The following is a 23136-nucleotide window of genomic DNA, read 5'->3' on the forward strand; positions in this document are numbered from 1 at the left end:
CAGATCACTTTGACGTCATATGGATAACAGAATGTGTAATTTAGCCAGAATGTGTAATTTAGCCTATTCTCATGTGAGAATAGGCTGATTGCAAACTTCACCCATATTTTAGTTTTGCAAAAAAAAAGTAGTGTGCAGTTCCACTACACGGCAAAAAAAAAGAATGAACTGAAAACACGACCTAGATTTGAATTTAGTTCAACGACAACCAAGCCACTGAAAATGTAGTTAAATAAATAGTTGAACTACAGTATATGTAGTGCACTACTCCCCAACACTGCCCTCCTCTCATCATTCCATCTCTTTCACCTCCTGACCACACCACCCTCCTCCCTTTCTTCTCATATCCTCCCTCCTTTCCTTTCTTCTTCCCTCCCTCCTCCCTAAATCAGCCTAATGCCTTTCCTGAGGGAGTGTAAGCAGATTGAATGAGAAAGACTCCATTAATCATCCTATCAGCTCTAGTTTGGGCACCTGTTAGCGCTACTTGTTGGGGTCCTCACTTTTTTATATTTTTATATAAGGCACTGTCACTGGCCAGAGCTACTTTATTGGGGTATTTGCATGGGCTCATGGGGCTGCTCCTCAGGTGCTCAGAGTCAGATAGATCTTCATATTTACTTAGACAGGGCTTCTTTGAAGGCACAAACATAAATTCACTAGCCTATCCCTCTCCTTAGCTTGTCTCTCTAACCATCTGTTCTGTCCCTCTGTCCACTCACCGTGGCTACTGCAGCTGGCCTGGCAGGGCTGGTCTGTATGTGTTGCTGGATCTGGCTGGCACGGCGGAGGTCCGGACCGGTGATACGGACAGACAGAGAAAACATTTGTTTCCACTAGAAGACAATGTTCCTACAGGGGAGAGAGACAGGAAGACAGGGATACAATAAGCTCCTTTCAGACCAAACCAACCGAGTGATGACAACACGGTGGATGACGACATGGTGAATCTAGCTATCTGTGCATGTATGTGTGTGTGCGTGCGTGTGTACGTATGTGCGTGGAGAACTATCCTCTTCCACAAACTGTTACCAAAGATGTCGTGGATTTGGAGAAATAAGTGATTGCCCATCAAAGTGCCAGTGAATCACAAGTAGTGTTAAACGGTTAGCCTCTTGCTCCATTTCCGCTCATACCACGAAGCCCATCAGCATTAATAGTATTATGAAACAAGCTTTGGGAAAGCAAATCTTCATCTCGCAGCTGAATCAAGTTGACAAGTCTTCAACACCATAGTAGTTAAAATAAACAGCAGACCGTCAACAAATGACATGCCAACTAATCTTCTCTTTAATTGGTATGTGAAGTGTGTGTGTGCATGTGTGCCCTCATACAGTGTGTGCGTGTGTGCTCTCATACTGTGTGTGTGTGTGTGTGTGTGTGCGCGCTCGCCCTCATACAGTGTGGGTGTGGATAATGGAGGGCATTTTATTGTACTGCATAAACTAGGCTATAACATTGATTCTCTCTCCCAAATGCACTTAACCTGTTTCTCCAGCTAGTTACCCCACTGCATAATGCATAAAGAACATAAAGTACAGGTCAATAAAGCTATAAGTGTTGAAGTGGGAGATATCTCGACTAGCCTGTGTCCTAATAACTGTGTGTGTGTGTGTGTGTGTGTGTGTGTGTGTGTGTGTGTGTGTGTGTGTGTGTGTGTGTGTGTGTGTGTGTGTGTGTGTGTGTGTGTGTGTGTGTGTCAATCACAATCAACCAAATGTTGGAATTTCTCATGGAGGAATGCTGTCGAATCAAGAGACTTGTAGAATCTATGCCAAGGCGTATTGAAGCTGTTCTGGTGGCTCATGGTGGCAAAACGCCCTATTAAGAAACTTTACTGTATGCTGGTGTTTCCTTTATTTTGGCAGTTACCTGTATATCGACTTCATAATGTATGTATTAGTGGGTTTGGACCAGCTATGTCTGTTTATTGGGATTCCCAAGATTTTTCTAAAATATCTTGCTGTTTTTTCCAGGTTTGTCCGGGTTTTCCAGCATGTTTGGGAAAAAGAAGAAGAGGCTAGAGATTTCGGCTCCGTCTAACTTCGAGCACCGGGTCCACACTGGTTTCGACGAGCGGGAGCAGAAGTTCACAGGTCTGCCCCAGCAATGGCAGAGTCTCCTGGCAGACACAGCCAACAGACCCAAGCCCATGGTGGACCCCTCCTATATCACACCCATACAGCTGGCACCTATGAAGGTAGAGTACCGGTGGACAAATGGTGTTACTCTGTCTGTCTGTATTCTCAGATCCCTTTCTTTCTGTCTTTCTTTGTTCTTTCTCTGGGATTCTCTCTCTACCTCTCCGTTTTCTGTGTCTGTCTGTCTGTCTGTCTGTCTGTCTGTCTGTCTGTCTGTCTGTGTCTCTCTAAAGTACCTATCTATACACACCCAGTGTCTTTGAGCACCAGTCTGGCTCCTTTCACCTGTTATGAGTTGTTATGTTGTCTTTATATGGAGGGAAGATGGGCAATTCTTCAATGACACGAGTACACACTTTCTCAAGACTCTAAGAAGCCATAGACCTTGTAAGAAGAGATAGAACTTCTGATAGTACCTGAGCTATCCAGGAATACTAATCTATTAACGGATTGACTGTTACATCCTTCGTCTTTCCATTATTGATCCTGGGAGTGTCTATTACTTCCAGTCACTTACATACACTTACAACACTTAAGGTGATGATTGGATGGTCCTGAAAGACAAAGTTATCTTTGGCCAAGATTGTTGCCAAACGTGAAGATATCAAAAGAGCTGCCATCCCAGCTAACAACAAACGTTCCCACAACTTTAGAGAACTTAGTCTCATTAGGTCATTAACTAACTTTTTCATAGGAATGTTCCCGTGCTGTGCAAGGGATGTTTGCAAGAGACCATTCCCTTTATGTGAAATCAAATGTACCCAGAACGTGGTTATTATGTTCTAGACACGTTTAATGAGAACGTTGCAAGAACATTTGTGTCCAGTTTTCTGTGGGTTAGGAGAATATTCCATCAACATCCCACCAAACATACACAGAACATGGTTGCCATGGTTGCCATGTTCTCAGACATGCAAAAGTTAAACATTCATGTATCTAGCTTCCTGTGGATTAGGAGAACATTCCATCAATGTCCCACCAAACACAGTTGCCATGTTCCCAGAATATATATTATTAGGATAATATTTCATCAATTGAGCACATCTTGTTACTGAGCCAATCAAGGCCCTTGATTGGCTCAGTCCATTCACAGCACTTTGTCTGTCAAAGATACTCACACACAAAGCCTTGAACATACAGTACATGTTCATTTATACAGTCACTATTATTCAACATGTCCTCACCTGGGATTTGAACTCACATCCTCTTGGTCCACAGTACTCTAATCTTCCTGCTATGCCACCATGGCTGTGTCATGTATCAGTTAATCTGACTATTCTCACTTATTGAAGGGCTTTCTGTCTAGTTGTCTAATGTTGGAGGGACATATTCACCTGCTTTAATGATACCCCTGAATCACTATGATCAATACAATCTTTGATTGAGTGTACTTTTAACAGAGTTGAGATTCACTTCAAAGTGCATTCACTCTATTGCTTACGCCTATCAAGTTGTGCAAGATCTTCACAAATGCCCATGGAGGAGGGGTTAGGGTTTAATCTTGACAGGGCCTAACTGTACTTGCCCACTAATGACACGGTGCAGTGATATTCCTTATAGGGACAGTGGTTAGGGCATTTCTCATGGGTGCTGTTGGCCTGGGTTTGAGACCCTCTACCGGAGTCCCCCTACTCTCACGTTCTTAGCAAAACACGTTAATGTCATTATTGCCCTTTTGAAATTAATTTATCAACCATTCCAATTGTTTCTATGGATATTTCATTAGAGCACTTGGAAATGTCGTTTTTGCATCTTTCTTCATTATCATAATGGTTTATAGATGTCTCCTCATTCACTCGTCTCTGGAACTGGCTACCGGCTTTGTGCCTTTGTGCACGACCTCCAGATGCTTCTGCAGGCTTCGGTGTGGTGTTTCTGGACAAAGAGATCAATGCTGCCGTTGCAGAGTTTTCATTTGACTAAAATGTTGTTCTCTATCTCCGCGAACAACTCCAGAATAATGGGAGCGTTTCCACGAGGAACAGAATAAGCGGGTTGACAACCCGAGGACAAGGCTTTTTAGCACGAGGACAAGGCTTTAAGAAATACATGTAACATGTCGGTAGATATATCCTTCTGAAAGTAATATACAGGTTACTTGGAAAAGTAACGAATAATATTACAATATTTGAAGACAGTTACTTGTTATATTACTCTGTTACTCATAAAAGTAACTGTAAGTAATTATTACCCCAACACTGGTCTGAAGTGATCCTGTAGGAATTTGTCTGTTTTTCCACATTAAAACTTGGAGATGTCTACGTTGTGTACTGTTTTGGTATAACTGGCGTCATCATCGCTTAAATGGCAAACGTGAGAATGTACATGAGAACGTACAGACACGCTACTGCAAATATACACATTCTGAGAATATGGCAACCATGTTCTGAGTACACAGTATGTTTCTATCAGAAGCAACACTACCACCTGGGACCATGTATTGGCAGCAAGTCAGGACTGTTCCAGAGAGAAAGGCAATGACGAGAGCTGATGTGATTCCTTATCAGGGACACATTGTTCTATATGGTATACATGGTGTGGATTTGAAGAAGACACAGAGCATTCTCTTTGAGATGCTTAGCTTTCAATGCAAAAACAATTAGATCAGATCGGTGTGTTGTAACTGTTGCCAAATAATGACATTAACATACTGTATGTTGCCAAGGAAATGAGAGTGGGGTGAATCCCCTAAGCGGGTCTCAAACCCAGGCCACCAGGACAAATGACAAACACACTAACCACTCTCCCAATTAGGTATACAGTATCTTTAGGGCATGTGCTTATTGGACCAGTATAGTTAGGCCCTGTCCAGATGAACTCTTAATGTAGATCTGAAACAACTTGATTGGTGTTAAATGTTGCGAGAACATTGTAACCACGTTCTAGATAAGTTCTACTTGACATTAAGGGGAATATTCTCCCAACTTTAACACTAAACATGCTGAAAAGGTTCTCAGAAGGTTCTTGCTAACATGGCTAGAATGTTCCCCTAACTAATGGAAAACTGGAAACAAACATTAGGGGAACATTATGGGTAACAAAAACGTTCTCTCTCCCTAGAATTGTTAGCTGGGGGTAACTAGTAATGGTTCAGTGCAAATTCAATATCCTATCATTCTGCTTGGCAAAACAATACAATCTCTTTGCAGATGACACTGTGAGATGAATTGCCCGTGTTTCCTCCACCTCTGTGACTGTGTTCCTCCTTGTCCCTGCCTCTTCTGAGTGTCTCCCAAATGCTGTGTTGTTGTTCAATGATTATTTATAATGTCGTTTTTTCCCCCGATAGGGGCAGATACAAGTAATAACACAGACGCATTGAATCTCCAACAGTCAGATGCATTCCACCACCGTGCTACAGCCTATGCGTGTTTATGTAGAAGCAGTCCTTGAAGTTGTAGTGCTTGTTTAGAACACTCTACTCCTTTAGGATGCACCAGAGTGGCTTCTGAAGTGATTCTATCCATTATGCCCAGGCTGTTAGCTGTTGTTGTACCTAGGGGTTCGCAGCCAGTGGTAGTGTCAGTCCTACTCCCTGTCTGTGGTGTCCCCTTTCATACTGCATGTGTGGCTCTCGGCCCTCAGCCCTCACACCCTGTGTCCTATGTGTCACTACACCTGCTTTCATTTACTGTTATTACACCCACGACACGGACATACACGTTATCGTTTCGGCAACTGTTTTGATATTTTAACAATCGAACTGAATAGCTGCCACTGCTCAAATGAAAAAACGAATGAATCGTTCTTGATTGTCAACAACAGTGCAAATAATCCTTAAAGAGAAGCACTTAGTTAGATGTCACATCAGACTTACAGTAATGGTGAGATGGCACATCACAAACCGAGACATTCAAGGAAGTTTCATTCAAATGTTCTTATAGCAGTAGACCATCATCTTAGATAAAGAAATAAGCAGCAACTTGCTTAGTTGGCTGTACTAGTACTCAATTGACCAGTATTGAAATGCTCCCTATTTAACAGTGGTCTACTGCGCAACGCTAGCTAAATTTGTAGCGGTAGCTTGTTTAAAGCAATGGGACATAGGTTATTATCTTCAGCATTAGCCGCTAAGCTAGGCTAGTTTATGAGGAGCCACGGGCATTCGGGAGAATAGGAACAAGAGGACATGACATCACAGGATATGACATCAGATATATAGTTACTTCCTGTCTAACCTCTAACCTCAATTTACTTTCTGCCACTAGCTTAATAAAGGTTTTAGACAGCGGCAGCAAGCACACAAAAAAGTTTCTTGTGAAACTTGATCTTTCTAGAACAGCACTGTTGCCATTGGAGATATCTCTGAAGAGGGGAAAACAAGACTTTAATTATCTTACTCTCTTCACAGATATCTCCCAAGAAAATCCGGTCGGCCGAAACACCCTTGCGAAAAGTATGACTTCTACTACCCTTCAATTCCCTTTTCTGTTCTTCTCTTTTCTCTTCCTTTTTCGGTCACACACAATCACATCCACAAACCTCTGTTTCCTTTTACTGCATCTTTCCGGCACTACCTGGCCACATGCATTCCGTCGGAGGTAGTGTGTTAAGGTCGTGGTAGGGGAGGGGCATAGTACATATGACATATTTTTGCTAGTTCTTATTTTCAATCATACGCATGACCCCGAAAAGTCACTATTCTGTAACCATAGCAGGATGTTGTTTACTTTTTATTTGTATATAGTATTTATTTCCGAGTGCTCGCATTGATGTGCTGATATGGATGTGAAGTGCGTCCTCCCACGGCCTGCTATACAGAGCTGACATGGGTTCAAATACCATTTGAAATATTTGTTTTATACTGCAACCGCGCTCGATTGAGCTTGACTGTTGCCATGAAACCAATAGAAAAGCCTAGAAAGTGTAAACCCCACCCACCTGGCCTTCCAAGCAGGCGAAAGCAATTGGTAAAAGTATTTGAACGATTTCAAATAGTACTTGAACCCAGGTTCGATACAGAGCCAGAAGGGAAACCGGTCGTAAGGGTTTTGCATGTTTTTCAGAACCCTCTCTGCCGTTCCCCAGAACCTTCCCTGCTCAGCCCACAACTAACTAACCGACTGGCCTGAGCCAGTGCCATTACTCAGCTCCAGCTCACATACACACAAACCCGCACGCACGCACACACTGCAGCTCCTCTCATCTGCTAACTCATCAATGTTTCTCTCCACATAAATGAATGACATATGATGTGCAGTCTCTGGGTCGTGAAGGGACGATACGGAATAATTATATTTTCCTATTTGAAGATGAACAGTAGGTTCTCTTAATGTTTTATAAATGGCTTATAAATAGTTCATAAGTGGTATATAAATGATTGATTCTGTGATTTGAATCTTGTTTTTCTGCTTTTGAGAGCAAAGGCGAAGGTATCAGCGATTGTAGCGAACCAAACAACCATATTGTTGCTTTCCCTTTCTCTTTCCTCCTCTCCTCCCTCTTTCTCATCTCTCCTGTCTTTGTTGGTCTCATTAGAGGCATGTGCATCCATATGTGTGTGTGTGTGTGTGTGTGTGTGTGTGTGTGTGTGTGTGTGTGTGTGTGTGTGTGTGTGTGCGTGCGCGCTCACGCGCGAGTGTGTTTGTATGGCTGAGTCACAGGGTGGGTTGTGCTATATTTATCTCTCTGTGTTGGTCTGATGTCCCTCTCTCTTTGTTGTAATGACACATGAGTGATGCCACTCTACCTCTGGCTGGCAGGCCCTCCCAGCACTGTGTCGAGATGTGTGTGTGCGTGTATTGTTTGCGTGTGTATGTGTGTGTATCTACGTGTGTGTTTCTTTGCCAGGCAGTCTCCTAGCATTCTCATTGGTACTGTAAAGGGGCCAGAGGAAAAGGTCAGTGTGACGTGTGTGTGTTTTGGTAGGGTTAGGAAGGTTGGTGCGGTCATTGTTGCTCAAATAACTCCCAACATCGCCCTCTGGCTGGCACTCATAGTTTATTCATTTTCTCCCCTTCAATCTCCTCCTTCACTTGTTTCCCTTCATGCTCTCCTCTCCTTTCTACCCTACTTCCCTTCTTCCCATCTGTTCTACCCTGCCCCCTCCACTCTCCTCTCCTCCGCTCCACCCCCCCCCCCCCCCCCCCTACTTTCTCTCCTTTAGAAGGTTTGGGTCTGTATGCACTCTCTCCTCTCTCCCAGATGGAAGTGCTCCATATCACTACCTTTATTCTTTATTCTTCCCCGTCTTCTCATCCAAGCCCCTTCCCCCAGAAGTAGGCTAACGCAAAGCGCTAACAGCATTTCCATGTCTAAAACATCTCTGTGGCCCTGAGGGAGAGAGTGAGCTACAGTAGCTGGCTTTGGGTTCGAGAGATAGAGCTAGCCATTGGATTATCGGTGGCGGTGAGGTGTTTTATGTTCTTGAGCCCACCACAAACCCCCTTCTTCAGGGGAACACTTTATTACCATGCTTCGTAATATTAAGCTCAGTAGTTTTTTTTTGTATTATAAATATTGTTGGATATGTTATTTTCCCTCCCTTGCCTATCGTCAATTCCTCCCATTTGACAACATTGTATACTCTGGCAGTGAGGGGGTTAATATCGGTGTGAGGATCATGCAGCACATTAGCTTGACACCCTCATGGTGCCAGATCCTGTGAAGTACTGGGGATAATTGACCCTGAAGGGTAGTATTACAGGGACAGTGGTGTGTGTGTGTTTGTGGAGATGGGGTGGGGGGGGGTTCTATATCCTCAGCTGTGTCCCTGGTTTACAGTAAGGCAGTAAGAAACTGTAAATGGTACTGGGGGAGATAGACTGGGACGGGACAAGGGTCAGTGTGACTATACACTGGCTGATGGTAGCATTCTGAGATTTACAACTGGGCTGGGATAGAGAGACCAGCATGGTGTAGACTTCAAGTAGATCAGTCACAAGGACTATGCTATAGACTTAGCAAGAGTAGAGCAGCGTGTGTGCATTTGTGTGTGTGAGAGACTGGTACACTGAAAACAATATGTCCAGCCCACTGAGAAGTGTGTGTACAGTACTACTACTGTGAGAGATTGTGGTGTGTGTGTTTGGTTGGCTACTGGAAATGTCAGTGGCTCAGTGACAGAGTCATTGACAACAGGACATCATTGCACCGTGCCAATCCCCCCGGCATGTGACGGGGGAAAACAGATCTGGATAGGGGCGGTGTGTGTGTGTGTGTGTGTGTGCGTGTGCGTGCGGGTGTGTGCGTTTGTGCATGCTGGCCTGTGAGAGTGTACGGCGTGCTGGGTTCCAGGAGTTGCAGCTGGGCAGAGTGAGTTATGGTGGGGGTAGATGGGGGTGGGTATAAGGAGGGCCTAGAGGCCCACACCACAGATGAGAGGGGAAAGCGTTGGCTGGCCCAGAGGAGAAGACAGGAAGAGAGACAGGGACTACCAGTGTCAATGTGTGAGAGAGAGAGAGCTACAACACTGGAGTCCCACAGAGAAACGATTCATACACTCTCACAGGTGGAGTATTATGGCTGTTCAAGTTGTGTTGATACGCTGGTAGAGGTTTCATCTGTCGTTTATTTTATGGGGGAGTTTCTCTGTCAGCAAACTGAAATGTTGGGTGCATGTTGTTATGTTAAGTCGGAGTTTAGGGTCTTCAAACGTGTTGTTTCTTTTGCTGTGAGTTGTGTGGGTCACACTATGCAGTGTGTTGATGTGTTCTCTACTGCGGTCAGCTATTTGGAGGGTGAAGGATTTATGTTCATCCGCGGTGTTTTCATGCGCTTATATAGTGGTTAACTGTCACCTTACAGTGTCTGACTGAAATCGATGAATTACAAGTGCTGTTTAGGAGAAGTGTGACGTTTGGTGCAAGTATGACAGAGTTATTTTGGTTCAGGAGCAGCGTCCAGGTGCTGTGATTTCTGCCCTTAAACCGGATGGGACCGGGAGGGAGAGAGAGAGAGAGAGAGAGAGAGAGAGAGAGAGAGAGAGAGAGAGAGAGAGTGTCAGGTGCCGAAACGACTATTTGAACAGCGAAGTGTAGGGTTAAAGAGTTCACACGTTACTCAGAGCACCAAGACACAATTCATCTTACCACTGGAGGTGTTAGTGGCACTGGGTTCTCTCCAAATCAACTTCCTCCACTGAGAATGGATAGTACTCAGAGTGTTCAGTTGAAAGTACCCCAGACTTCCTGTGATCTGTCTGTCAATGAACTGCATGACTGTATTACTTTGCTTCAATAATGAATGACTAATGAATAATAGTTTGCCCAGTGTTGGTTGTTGAAAGGCCACTTCTTTTATTAAATCGTTTTCCGGTCTCTATTATCTGCATGTCAATTTGATTGTACTCTGATTTCAGTTTATCTTTGTATTTTCACGCACGCACACACACACACACGCACACGCACACGCACGCGCACACGCACACACACACACACACACACACAAACTCCTAGACAGAGCAGAGAGCGCATCTGTATTTCTTGGCAGTCATAGAGGCTGAAGTGGATGGCATTGATTTAAGCCTCTTTGTTTATCTTTCTTTACCTCCATCCTCTCGCTCTGTGTTCATCTCTCATTCCTGTCATTCACAGACACAGTCTCTAAGTCTCAGAGCCGTCGGAGTCACGGTCAGAGAGAGATTTGACACACTCACTGTGTCCACATCGGAGGTGGATCATTGTGGATCATTCGGGTCTCGTGGTGACTGTGCACTCAGTTGACCTAATCAGCGGTGGGGGGATTCATTGCATGGGTCTACTGCACCCCCTGGTGGTTAGTTTTAGCCTGTCCCTGTGACTCCCCTGTTACACCGTAGAAATACATTGAGGACCCACTGTATCTACCCGTATACTCACTTGCCCTAGTTAGGAGGACACCATGTGGCACAACAAGCTATTGTGAAAGTCAAAGTGATATGGTATCCATGGCTTTCTACTGTCAGTAGCCTGAACACCAATGAGACAAGGAGAGGAAGACATCATTTTTTTATTTATCTGTTATTTTACCGGGTATGTTGACTGAGAACACGTTCTCATTTGCAGCAATGACCTGGGGAATCGTTACAGGGGAGAGGAGGGGGATGAATGAGCCAATTGTAAACTGGGGATTATTAGGTGGCCGTGATGGTTTGAGGGCCAGATTGGGAATTTAGCCAGGATACTCTTACGATAAGTGCCAGGGGATCTTTAATGACCTCAGAGAGTCAGGACACCCGTTTAACGTCCCCCTACACAGAGCAGTGTCCCCAATCACTGCCCTGGGGCATTGGGATATACTGGCCCTCCAACACCACTTCCAGCAGCATCTGGTCTCCCATCCAGGAACTGACCAGGACCAACCCTGGTTAGCTTCAAAAGCAAGCCAGCCGTGGTATGCAGGGTGGTATGCTGCAAAGGCAATGAGACAGAGCTGAAGCTTTCAAATATCACAAATTGACTATGCGGGTCTATTGCACTGTACTGTACTCACCTTCCATTCCTCCCTTCCATAACTTATCTTGACATATAGACATGTAGATTTCAATATGCAGCCATGTACAGTGCCTTGCGAAAGTATTCGGCCCCTTGAACTTTGCGACCTTTTGCCACATTTCAGGCTTCAAACATAAAGATATAAAACTGTATTTTTTTGTGAAGAATCAACAACAAGTGGGACACAATCATGAAGTGGAACGACATTTATTGGATATTTCAAACTTTTTTAACAAATCAAAAACTGAAAAATTGGGCGTGCAAAATTATTCAGCCCCTTTACTTTCAGTGCAGCAAACTCTCTCCAGAAGTTCAGTGAGGATCTCTGAATGATCCAATGTTGACCTAAATAACTAATGATGATAAATACAATCCACCTGTGTGTAATCAATTCTCCGTATTAATGCACCTGCACTGTGATAGTCTCAGAGGTCCGTTAAAATCGCAGAGAGCATCATGAAGAACAAGGAACACACCAGGCAGGTCCGAGATACTGTTGTGAAGAAGTTTAAAGCCGGATTTGGATACAACATTTTTTCCCAAGCTTTAAACATCCCAAGGAGCACTGTGCAAGCGATAATATTGAAATGGAAGGAGTATCAGACCACTGCAAATCTACCAAGACCTGGCCGTCCCTCTAAACTTTCAGCTCATACAAGGAGAAGACTGATCAGAGATACAGCCAAGAGGCCCATGATCACTCTGGATGAACTGCAGAGATCTACAGCTGAGGTGGGAGACTCTGTCCATAGGACAACAATCAGTCGTATATTGCACAAATCTGGCCTTTATGGAAGAGTGGCAAGAAGAAAGCCATTTCTTAAAGATATCCATAAAAAGTGTCGTTTAAAGTTTGCCACAAGCCACCTGGGAGACACACCAAACATGTGGAAGAAGGTGCTCTGGTCAGATGAAACCAAAATTGAACTTTTTGGCAACAATGCAAGAAGTTATGTTTGGCGTAAAAGAAACACAGCTCATCACCCTGAACACACCATCCCCACTGTCAAACATGGTGGTGGCAGCATCATGGTTTGGGCCTGCTTTTCTTCAGCAGGGACAGGGAAGATGGTTAAAATTGATGGGAAGATGGATGGAGCCAAATACAGGACCATTCTGGAAGAAAACCTGATGGAGTCTGCAAAAGACCTGAGACTGGGACGGAGATTTGTCTTCCAACAAGACAATGATCCAAAACATAAAGCAAAATCTACAATGGAATGGTTCAAAAATAAACATATCCAGGTGTTAGAATGGCCAAGTCAAAGTCCAGACCTGAATCCAATCGAGAATCTGTGGAAAGAACTGAAAACTGCTGTTCACAAATGCTCTCCATCCAACCTCACTGAGCTCGAGCTGTTTTGCAAGTAGGAATGGGAAAAAATGTCAGTCTCTCGATGTGCAAAACTGATAGAGACATACCCCAAGCGACTTACAGCTGTAATCGCAGCAAAAGGTGGCGCTACAAAGTATTAACTTAAGGGGGCTGAATAATTTTGCACGCCCAATTTTTCAGTTTTTGATTTGTTAAAAAAGTTTGAAATATCCAATAAATGTCGTTCCACTTCATGATTGTGTCCCACTTGTTGTTGATTCTTCACAAAAAAATACAGTTTTATATCTTTATGTTTGAAGCCTGAAATGTGGCAAAAGGTCGCAAAGTTCAAGGGGGCCGAATACTTTCGCAAGGCACTGTATATTCAACTAAACCCTACTCAGGTACAACAAGTCTGGTTCAATTGGTTTTGATATATTCTCCTATATCGCCTACAGTGACTGACCTTGGGAGACGTGAAGGTGTGTGTGTGTGTGTGTGTGTGTGTGTGTGTGTGTGTGTGTGTGTGTGTGTGTGTGTGTGTGTGTGTGTGTGTGTGTGTGTGTGTGTGTGTGAAAGACAGAGAGAGAGAGAGTTAAAGGAAGAATAAGTGAAGTTAACTTTCTGACAGGACTTGGACTTAGATTAATGACTGTCCGTGTGCAATTAAGGCATGGTGAGTGGCTGTCTATCTGGCTGTGTCAGTGTGCACGCGTGCTTGCATGTGTGCGTTTGTTCGTCCGTGCGTGCGTGTGTGTGAAATGAAACCAGAGTGAGCTCCTGTCTCTCTCAAAGCAGTGGGAAGAAGATAACACTGGGATGCTTCTACTAGAGAGCCCTTAATTGATCTTCTCGTCTCTGTGTGGAGGCCAGTGGATCAGGAAGTTTCAGTGACAGTGATTAACTCATTGAAAAACTCCTGGAGATCCTCCTCGAGAGAGAGAGAGAGATCTGGGATTTTATTTACGACATCACTATTTATTTATTGTGGGGGCCTCTTCCATTCATGGCTGTTCATAGCCAAACATCAGTGTTTGCCAGCAAACAATTATTGGTTACAAGGTCTGCATTATGCACTTAAGGGATACAGCCGTATGCTTTGATGTGATCTGTAACACCCACTAGCCTCTATGTGGTGAGTATCTAATGTAGGCCTAGCATGATTCATGGGTCCTGGGGCTGGTAGTAGAGCATTTCCCCAGAGAGGTCAGGGGGAACGGGTCAGAGCGGTTTCAGCTGTGGCCTGGATCACATCACATCAGAGGAACACAGTAAACACACACACAGCACCGCTAGGCCTGGGGGTCTTTTCTGGGCTGCCCTAGTCTCCCGGGGGGAGATGACACATCCTACATCTAACAAACAGAAATACAATTCTAAATAGGCAGCCATTTTGAAAAAGAGAAATGGCATGTGTTTGTTTGTTGTCGTGTCATTACAATAGTCACAAGAGTTGGCTAAAGCACAGATGAGCCCAGGTTAATATCTCTGCTCTAGAGCCAGGGGCCTCATTTATAAACGTTGCGTAAATTTCACACTAAAAATCTGCGCGTGCCATTTCTGAAAAGAATAAGTAAGTAGAAAAATACTATGATTTATAAACTTGGTGTTTCTAGCAACGTGTGTGCCCAGCCCACCTGAGATGTGTTTATTTTCCTGGCTTCTATTTCCTGTGTTTGAGGTGTGCAACATCCAGTTGTCACTTAATGCTCGCTGTGTTGATTGCCTTCATTTGACTTCTGCAACTCTTTCATACTCTTTCACACGCTTGTGCCTGATTGTCCCCCCCCCCCCCCCGTTAACGCTACTACCGCGGAAGTGTCTTTAATGACCTGTCAAGTACACCCTAGTAATGGCTGAAATGGGCTCAATGGAATACATTCTCCTACCGCTGCCAAAGCTTTGTCAGGGATTTAACGTTACATTACAAGAACGAGAAGAAAGATTACTTTATTTTGATGGGTGTTCATTTTTAGTGGATTTAAAAAAAAGTGGGTGTGTGTGTAGAGTCATTACAAATGTATGTGCATATTGTGTGTGTGTGAGTGTGAGCAAATGATAGCGTGAGTATTTGTGTGTGTGTGTTAGAGTGTCAGTGTGTGGGAGTGTGTAGGACCATGTGCGTGTGCGTAGAGAAAGTGCAAAAATACAAATAAAATACAAGGGTCAACTCGGATAGTCCGGGTAGCCATTTTTTTTTTTTTAGCTATTTAGCAGTCTTATGGCTTGGGGATAGAAGCTGTTCAGGAGCCTGTTGGTGTCAGACTTGATGCACCGGTGCTGCTTGCCATGTGGAAGCAGAGGGAACAGTCTATGGCTTGGGTGGCTGGAGTCTTTGTAACGATTTTTGGGCTTGCCTTTCAAACCGCCTGATATAGAGGTCCTGGATGGCATGGAGCTAGGCCCCAGTGATGTATTGGGCTGTCCGCACCACCCTCTGTGGCGCCATACGATCAAGGGCTGTGCTATTGCTATACCAAGCAGTGATGCACCCAATCAAGATGCTCTCAATGGTACAGCTCTATAACTTTTTGAGGATTTGAGGGCCCATGCCAAACTTTTGGTGCTGTCGCGCCTTCTTCATTTCTTAATGAAGCCGGTGACGGAGGTGGTTAGCTCATTGATGTTATTGGTGGAGTCTTTGAAACATATTTCCAATCAGCGCTAGCAAAGCAGTCCTGGTGCATAATCTCTGATTCTGGTAAACATTTCTCAACGGAGCGAGTCACGGGTACTTCCTGTTTGAGCTTCTGCTTGTAAACAGGAGACAGGAGTATGGAGTATTGATCTGATTTGCCAAATGTAAGACATGGGTGGGCCTTCTATGCTTGATTGTGGGTAGAATAACAGTGGTCTAGGACTTTATCGCCCTTAGTGGCGAGGGAGACGTGTTGATGGAAGTTGGGAATCACGTCTTAATGACGAAGATTTAAAATCACAGCCTCTGGATGTAAGTTTTCCTGTTTGTTCATAGCTTTGTACAGTTCGCTAAGTGCCAGCTTGTTATTTTTCTTCTTATTATTATTTCTGAGGTGGAATGTATACAACAGTCACGATAACAGCTGAAAACTCCCTCAGGAGATAGAAGGGTCAGCATTTGACTATCAGGCATTCCAAGACGGGTGTACAATGGGTCGACACTTCCCCTGCTCTCGAGTCAGCATACCAGTTGTTGTTTTTGAAGAGGCAAACCCCTCCCCCTTTTGATTTCCCTGACTCCATTGTCCTGTCCGCACGGTGAATAGAGAATCCATCAAGTTGGATAGCGAAGCGAAAGTCAGCCAATTCACAGACATAACCCCTTTCTTCCGGACAAGCTAAACACCTTCTTCGCTTGCTTTGAGGAAAACAACACCAAGCCACCAATGTGGGCCTTAGCCACTTATGAGGACTGTGTGCTCCCAATATCCATGGCTGATGTGAGTAAGACATTCAAGCGTGTTAACTCTCGCAAGGCTGCCGGCCCAGATGACATCCCAAGCCGCATCCTCAGAGCATGTGCAGAATTTTATGAACATACCGTATTCAATCTCTCCCTATCCCAGTCTGTTGTCATCACTTGCTTCAAGATGTCCACAATGGTTGCCATACCCAAGAAAGTGAAGGTAACTGAACTAAATGACTATCCCCCCGTAGCACTCACTTCTGCCATCATGAAGTGCTTTGAGAGTCTTGTTAAGGATCATATCACCTCCACCTTACCCTAGCCCCACTACAATTTGCACACCGCCCCAACAGATCCACAGACGACGCAATTGCCATTGCACTGCACTCAGATTTATGAACATTATGTTTGCTGTTTGGGATTCTGTGTTTTTATATATATTGATGGCTATTTTTCAGTGTTACTTTTGATTTTGACATCACATGGATTAGCTTTTCTGCATCATTTATTTACAAAAAGTTTCAGATATTTGTTACGTGGATGGAAAAAGACTACTCTTGAAATATTTTTGATATTTTCGTCAAAACAGAGATCAGGGTCCAGAGTAACTCCAAGGCCCTTCACAGTTTTATTTGAGATGACTGCACAACCGTCGAGATTGATTGTCAGATCCAACAGCAGATCTCTTTGTTTCTTGGGACCTAGAATGAGCATCTCCGATTTGTCCGAGGTTCAATGTAAAACATTTGCCGTCATCCACTTCCTTATGTCTGAAACACAGGCTGACAGGGTATGCAATTTTGGAGCTTCACCATTTCATCTAAATGTACAACTGTGTGTTGTCTACATAGCAGTGAATGTTGACATCACCGATTGACATCACCAAGAGGTAGGATATACAGAATATACAGTATAGTGAAAACAATAATGGTCCTAGAACAGAACCTTGAGGAACACGGACACTTACCATTGATTTGTCAGAGGACAAACCATCCACAGAGACAAACATATCTTTCCGACAGATAAGATCTAAACCAGGCAAGAACTTGTCTGTGTAGACCAATTTGGGTTTCTAATCTCTCTAAAAGAATGTGGTGATCGATGGTGTTTAAAAGCGCCACTAAGTTCTAGGAGCACGAGGACAGACGCAGAGCCTTGGTCTGATGCCATTAAATAGTTAAATTGCCATTAAATTAACATTTTGAGAAGAATGGGAAATTCAATATAGGCCGATTCGCTTTTTTATTTTCCGGGTCAATGTTTTGTTTTTCAGGAGAGGTTTTATTACTGACACCTTTAGTGACTTTGGTACATTTCCGGAGGATAGGCAGAAATGTATTATGTTCAACACAGGAGGGTCAAGCACAGGAAGTAGCTCTTTCAGTAGTTTAGTTGGAATAGGGCCCAGTTGACCGCTGGAAGGTTTTGAGGCCATGACTATTTGAATTAATATGTTGAGAGATACAGGATTAAAAAGCTTGAGTGTCTCAATTGATCCGAGGTCCTGGCAGTTCTGTGAATACTCAGGACAATAGATCTTTGAAGAAATATGCAGATTCAAAGAGGAGTCCAAACTTTGTTTTGTAATGATTATGATATTTTCGTCGAAGAAGTTCATGAATTCATCACTGCTCAAATGAAGGCCGTTCTCACTTGGGGAATGCTGCTTTTTAGCTTTGCAAAAGTATAAAAAATACATTTGGGGTTGTTTTTATTCTCCTCAGCCTGGTTGGAAAAGTAGGCTGATTGAACAGCAGTGAGAGCTTTTCGATATTGCACGGTACTGTCTTTCCAAGCTAGTCGGAACTCCGTTTCAATTTTCTGGAAGCTTGCTTCGGGACTCTTCGGGATTTTCTGTATACCAGGGAGCTAGTTTCTTGACTTTTTAAAATGTTGTTTTTAGTTGTGCGACTGCATCTAGGGTATTACGCAAGGTTAAGTTTAGATCCTCGGTTAGGTATTTAATAGATTTTTGTACTCCAATGTCCTTGGCTAGGTAGAGGGAGTCAGGGAGGGCATCTAGAAATCTTTGGGTTGTCCATGAATTTATAGTGCGGCTTTTGATAATCCTAGGTCGGGGTCTAAGCAAATTATTTGTTGCGATTGCAATTGTAATATGATGGTCCAATAGTCCAGGATTATGAGAAAAACATTTAGATCCACAATATTCCACTGGACAAAACTAGATCCAGGGTATCAAATCAAATCAAATCAAATTTTATTTGTCACATACACATGGTTAGATCCAGGGTATGATTGTGGCAATGCGTAGGTCCTGAGACATGTTGGACAAAACCCACTGAGTCAGTAATGGCTCCAAAAGCCTTTTGAAGTGGGTCTGTGGTCTTCTCCATGTGTATATTGAAGTCACCAAAAATTCTAATATGACATGCCACGAGGTCCAATATGAATTCAGGGAACTCAGTGAGGAACGCAGTATACGGCCCAGGAAGCCTGTAACATGAACTTGTTTTAAAAAGCGATTGAGTAGATTTCATGACTAGAACCTCAACAAATGAAAACAGGGTCATTTGTTTTCAGAAATTGACATTTGCGGTCATAAATGTTTTAACAACACCTCCACCTTTATGGGATGCGTGGGGGGGGGGAAATGGTCACTAGGGTAACCAGAAGGAGTGGCCTCATTTAACGCAGGAAATTCACATCGAGTTTGTGATCAGTGATTAGTTTCTCTGAATATGACTGCCTGGGAAGTGATGAGGGATCTAACATTAAGTCGTCATATTTTGAGATGTAAGGTATTATCACAATCTCCTTCAAAAATGACGTATGGGGGAGGTTTTTATTCCAGTGAGATTGCTAAGGCGAACAACGCTGTGTTTAGTTTGGCCTGACCTAGATCGAGGGACAGACATGGTCTTGATGGGGAAAACAGAGCTGACTACACTGACTGTGCTAGGGGCAGACTCCACTAAGCTGGCTAACAGCCTGCTGCCTGGCCTGCACCCTATCTCATTGGGGAACTAGAGGAGTTAGAGCCCTGTCTATTTGATAGATAAAATCAGAGCACCCCTCCAGCTAGGATGGAGTCCATCACTCCTCAGGAGGCCAGGCTTGGTCCTGTTTGTGTGTGTTTCCCAGAAAGAGGGCCAATTATCTACAAATTCTATCTTTTGGGAGGGGCAGCAAACAGTTTTCAACCAGCGATTGAGTTGTGTGACTCTGCTGTAGAGCTTATCACCCCCCCTTACTGGGAGGGGGCCAGAGACTCTGCTGTAGAGCTCATCAGAGACACACACACATCTTTCTGGCTAAGTTACGCGCTGAAGCTATGTTGCGCTTGGTGACCTCTGACTGTTTCATCCCAACGTTGTTGGTGCCGACGTGGACAACTGTATCCCTATACTCTCTACACTCGCCAGTTTTAGCTTCAAAAAGCACCATCTAAGTCTAATATTGCGGGTAATGGAGTCACCAATGACTAGCATTATCAATTTGTCAGAGCTAAAGGTGGCAGTCTTTGGCGGCTCAGACCCCACAACGGGTGGAGGAGAGACCCGAGAATGCTCGGCTGAATGAGCGACACCGGTTGAGCATGCAAAACAGCATTTCTCTCCACACTCTAAAAGTAAAAGGTTCCTGGAGTATCCTTGAGGGGTTCTTCAAATTTAATCTGTGGAGGAACCCCTTTAAGTTCTTAAAAAAACAACTTTTAAAGGATCCTCGAAGAACCTTTTGGGGTTAACTTACCCCCCCTCCCCTGTTATTATGTTTTATTATTATTATAATATTATTAATCATATTAATAATACGCATAACAACAACAACAATAACACAATATTTGACTTCTCAGTGTTTATTATGATTTTAGTGGCAAAGCAGAATAAATTATTCTAAATATGAGATAAACTCCCAGCAGAGCCCCAAGTCCAATGGGTTTATCTTCTGGTGTGTTGATGTTAATGTGTTGATGTTCTCCGTATCCATAGCCAGAATGATTTTGCAGTGCATGGTGATCGAACAGGTTTCCTGTTTTATTTACCAGAGGTTTAGGGAGGGTGAAGTCTTTGCATCCAAAACATAGTAATTACACAGATGATTAATAAAATATGCACACAACAGTATTCATACCTTGGTTGTTGTGGTGAATGTGAATGAAAAAAAACTGTTTTGATAATGGGTTTCATACACATACCTCGTCCATAATGTAGAGGCCTATGGGATATTCATTGACGAGGAAAGGAAGGAGGATGGTAAGTATGATATGCATACATACCAGTACCAATTGACATACCTTTGTATGCCTCCTTGTCTGTATACCTGCAGACAGACACAAAAGAGAGCAGTTCAGTCATCTGCACCCATTACAGCTAGCCTTCAACATATTCTTATAGGCTGCATATTCTCATATTCTTCCTCATTCAAGGGTTTTTCTTTATTTTTACTGTTTTCTACATTGTAGAATAATAGTGAAGACATCAAAATTATGAAATAACACATGGAATAATCAAAAAGGTGTTAAACAAATCAGGATATATTTAATATATATTTTTTTTTGATTACTACATGATCCCATATGTGTTATTTCAGTGTTGAAGTCTTCACTATCATTCTACAATGTAGAAAATAGAGAAAAACCCTTGAATGATTAGGTGTGTCCAAACTTTTGACTGGTACTGTACATTTGAGATAAGTAAAGCAGTATGTAAACATTATTAAAGTGACTAGCATTCCATTATTAAAGTGGCCAGTAATTCCATGTCTATATATATAAGGCAGCAGCCTCTAAGGTGCAGGGTTGAGTAGCCGGGTGGCTATTTAACAGTATGATGGCCTTGAGATAGAAGCTGTACTGATGCACCTGTACTGACCTCGCCTGTCACGTTCGTCGTAAGAATGAGTGGACCAAGGCACAACGTGAGTAGAGTTCCACATATTTATTATAGTGAAACCTCAAAACAACAACAGCTGCCTCCAATTGGGAACCATATTCACACCAACATAGAAATTAAAGACTAGAACACCCCCTAGTCACGCCCTGACCTAAAACACCATAGAGAACCCCGAGGGCTCTCTATGGTCAGGGCATGACATCGCCTTCTGTATGATACTGGGATGAACAGGCCGTGGCTCAGGTGGCTGATACCCTTGATGATCTTTTTGCCTTCCTGTGACATCGGTGCTTTAGGTGTCCTGGAGGGCAGTCAGTATGCCCCCAGTGATGCGTTGGGCCACTCTCTGGAGATCCCTGCGGTTGCAGGCGGTGCTGTTGCCGTACCAGGCAAGGATACAGCCCAACAGGATGTTCTCAATTGTGCATCTGTAAAAGTTTATGAGGGTCTTAGGGGCAAAAAAAATTATAGTCCCACATGCGCAAACCAGATGGGATGGCGTATCGCTGCAGAATGCTGTGGTAGCCATGCTGGTTAAGTGTGCCTTGAATTCTAAATAAATCACCGGCAGTGTCACCAGCAATGCACCCCCACACCATCCCACCTCCTCCTCCATGCTTCACAGTGGGAACCACACATGCGGAGATCATCCATTCACCAACTCTTCGTCTCAAAAAGACACGGCGGTTGGAATCAAAGATCTCAAATTTGAACTTATCAGACCAAAGGACATATTTCCACTGGTCTAATGTCCATTGCTTAAGTTTCTTGGCCTAAGCAAGTCTCTTCTTATTATTGGTGTCCTTTAGTAGTTGTTTCTTTGCAGCAATTTGACCATGAAGCCCTGATTCACACAGTCTCCTCTGAACAGTTGATGTTGAGTTATGTCTGTTACTTGAACTCTGTGAAGCATTTATTTGGGCTGCAATCTGAGGTGCAGTTTACTCTAATGAACTCATCCTCTGCAGCAGAGGTAACTCTGGTTCTTCCTTTCCTGTGGCGGTCCTCATGAGAGCCAGTTTCATCATAGCGCTTGATGGTTTTTGCGACTGTATTTGAAGAAACTTTCAAAGTTCTTGAAATGTTCTGAATTGACTGACCTTCGTGTCTTAAAGTAATGATAGACTGTTGTTTGTCTTTGCTTATTTGAGCTGTTCTTGCCATAATATGGACTTGGTCTTTTACCAAATAGGCCTATCTTCTGTATACAATCCCTACCTTGTCACCACACAACTGATTGGCTGTCACGACTTCCGCCGAATTCGGTCCCTCTCCTTGTTCGGGCGGCATTCGGCGGTCTACGTCACCGGCCATCTAGCCATCACCGATCCACATTTTCCATTTGTTTTGTCTTTGTCTTACACACCTGGTTTCAATTCCGCAATTACTTGTTCATTATTTAACCCTCTGTTCCCCCATGTTTGTTTGTGAGTAATTAATTATTGTATTGCGGTCCGTATTTGTGGCCTTGTATTTATACGACGTGTATTGTTATATTATTGAGTAAAATTGCTTTCATTACTCATATCTGCTGTTCTGCGCCTGACTCATCTCACTAGCATTACATTGGCTCAAACACATTTAAAAGGAAAGAAATTCAACAAATTCACTTTTAACAAGGCACACCTGTTATTAAAATCCCCATGTACAGTAATGCAGCCTCAGGATATGTGGTTTCCAGTTTGCGTGTAGATCCTTGAGGGCATTCGTGGTATCAACTTGAGGGGGAATATACACAGATGTGACAAAACCGAAGATAATTACCTTGGGAGGTAATATGGTTGGCATTTAATTGTGAGGTATTCAAGGTTGTGTGAACAAAATGACTTGAGTTTCTGTATGTTATCACAATCCCACCATTAGTAGTTAATCATGAAACAGACACCCCCCTTTCTTCCCAGAGACTTCTTTATTCCTGTCTGTGCGATGAACTGAGAACCCAGCTGGCTGTATGGACAAGGACAGTATATCTCGAGAGAGCCATAATTCCGTGAAACAGAGTATGTTACAGTCCCTGATGTCTTTCTGG

General features: G+C 43.5%; 1 protein-coding gene across 5 annotated transcripts in view; it reads left to right on the forward strand.

The window, feature by feature from the left end:
• The window catches only part of LOC110529869 (serine/threonine-protein kinase PAK 5), a 113353-nt gene that overhangs the window by 44859 nt on the left and 45358 nt on the right, over window positions 1–23136 (forward strand). For 2 of the 5 annotated variants that reach the window (XM_021612500.3, XM_021612501.3), the window contains exons 2-3: window positions 1977–2200; window positions 6493–6537. In XM_021612500.3, coding sequence (XP_021468175.1) covers window positions 1997–2200; window positions 6493–6537 — 249 coding nt within the window. In that variant the 5' untranslated portion in view covers window positions 1977–1996. Of the gene's footprint in view, window positions 1–1976; window positions 2201–6492; window positions 6538–9375; window positions 9592–23136 lie in introns of those variants that run through there. The other 3 variants (XM_090243355.1, XM_036985402.2, XM_021612504.3) reach the window with 2 other exon arrangements.

Source organism: Oncorhynchus mykiss, chromosome 8 (genome assembly GCF_057628025.1).
Source record: "Oncorhynchus mykiss isolate SJ-2025 chromosome 8, ASM5762802v1, whole genome shotgun sequence".
NCBI lineage: Eukaryota > Metazoa > Chordata > Actinopteri > Salmoniformes > Salmonidae > Oncorhynchus > Oncorhynchus mykiss.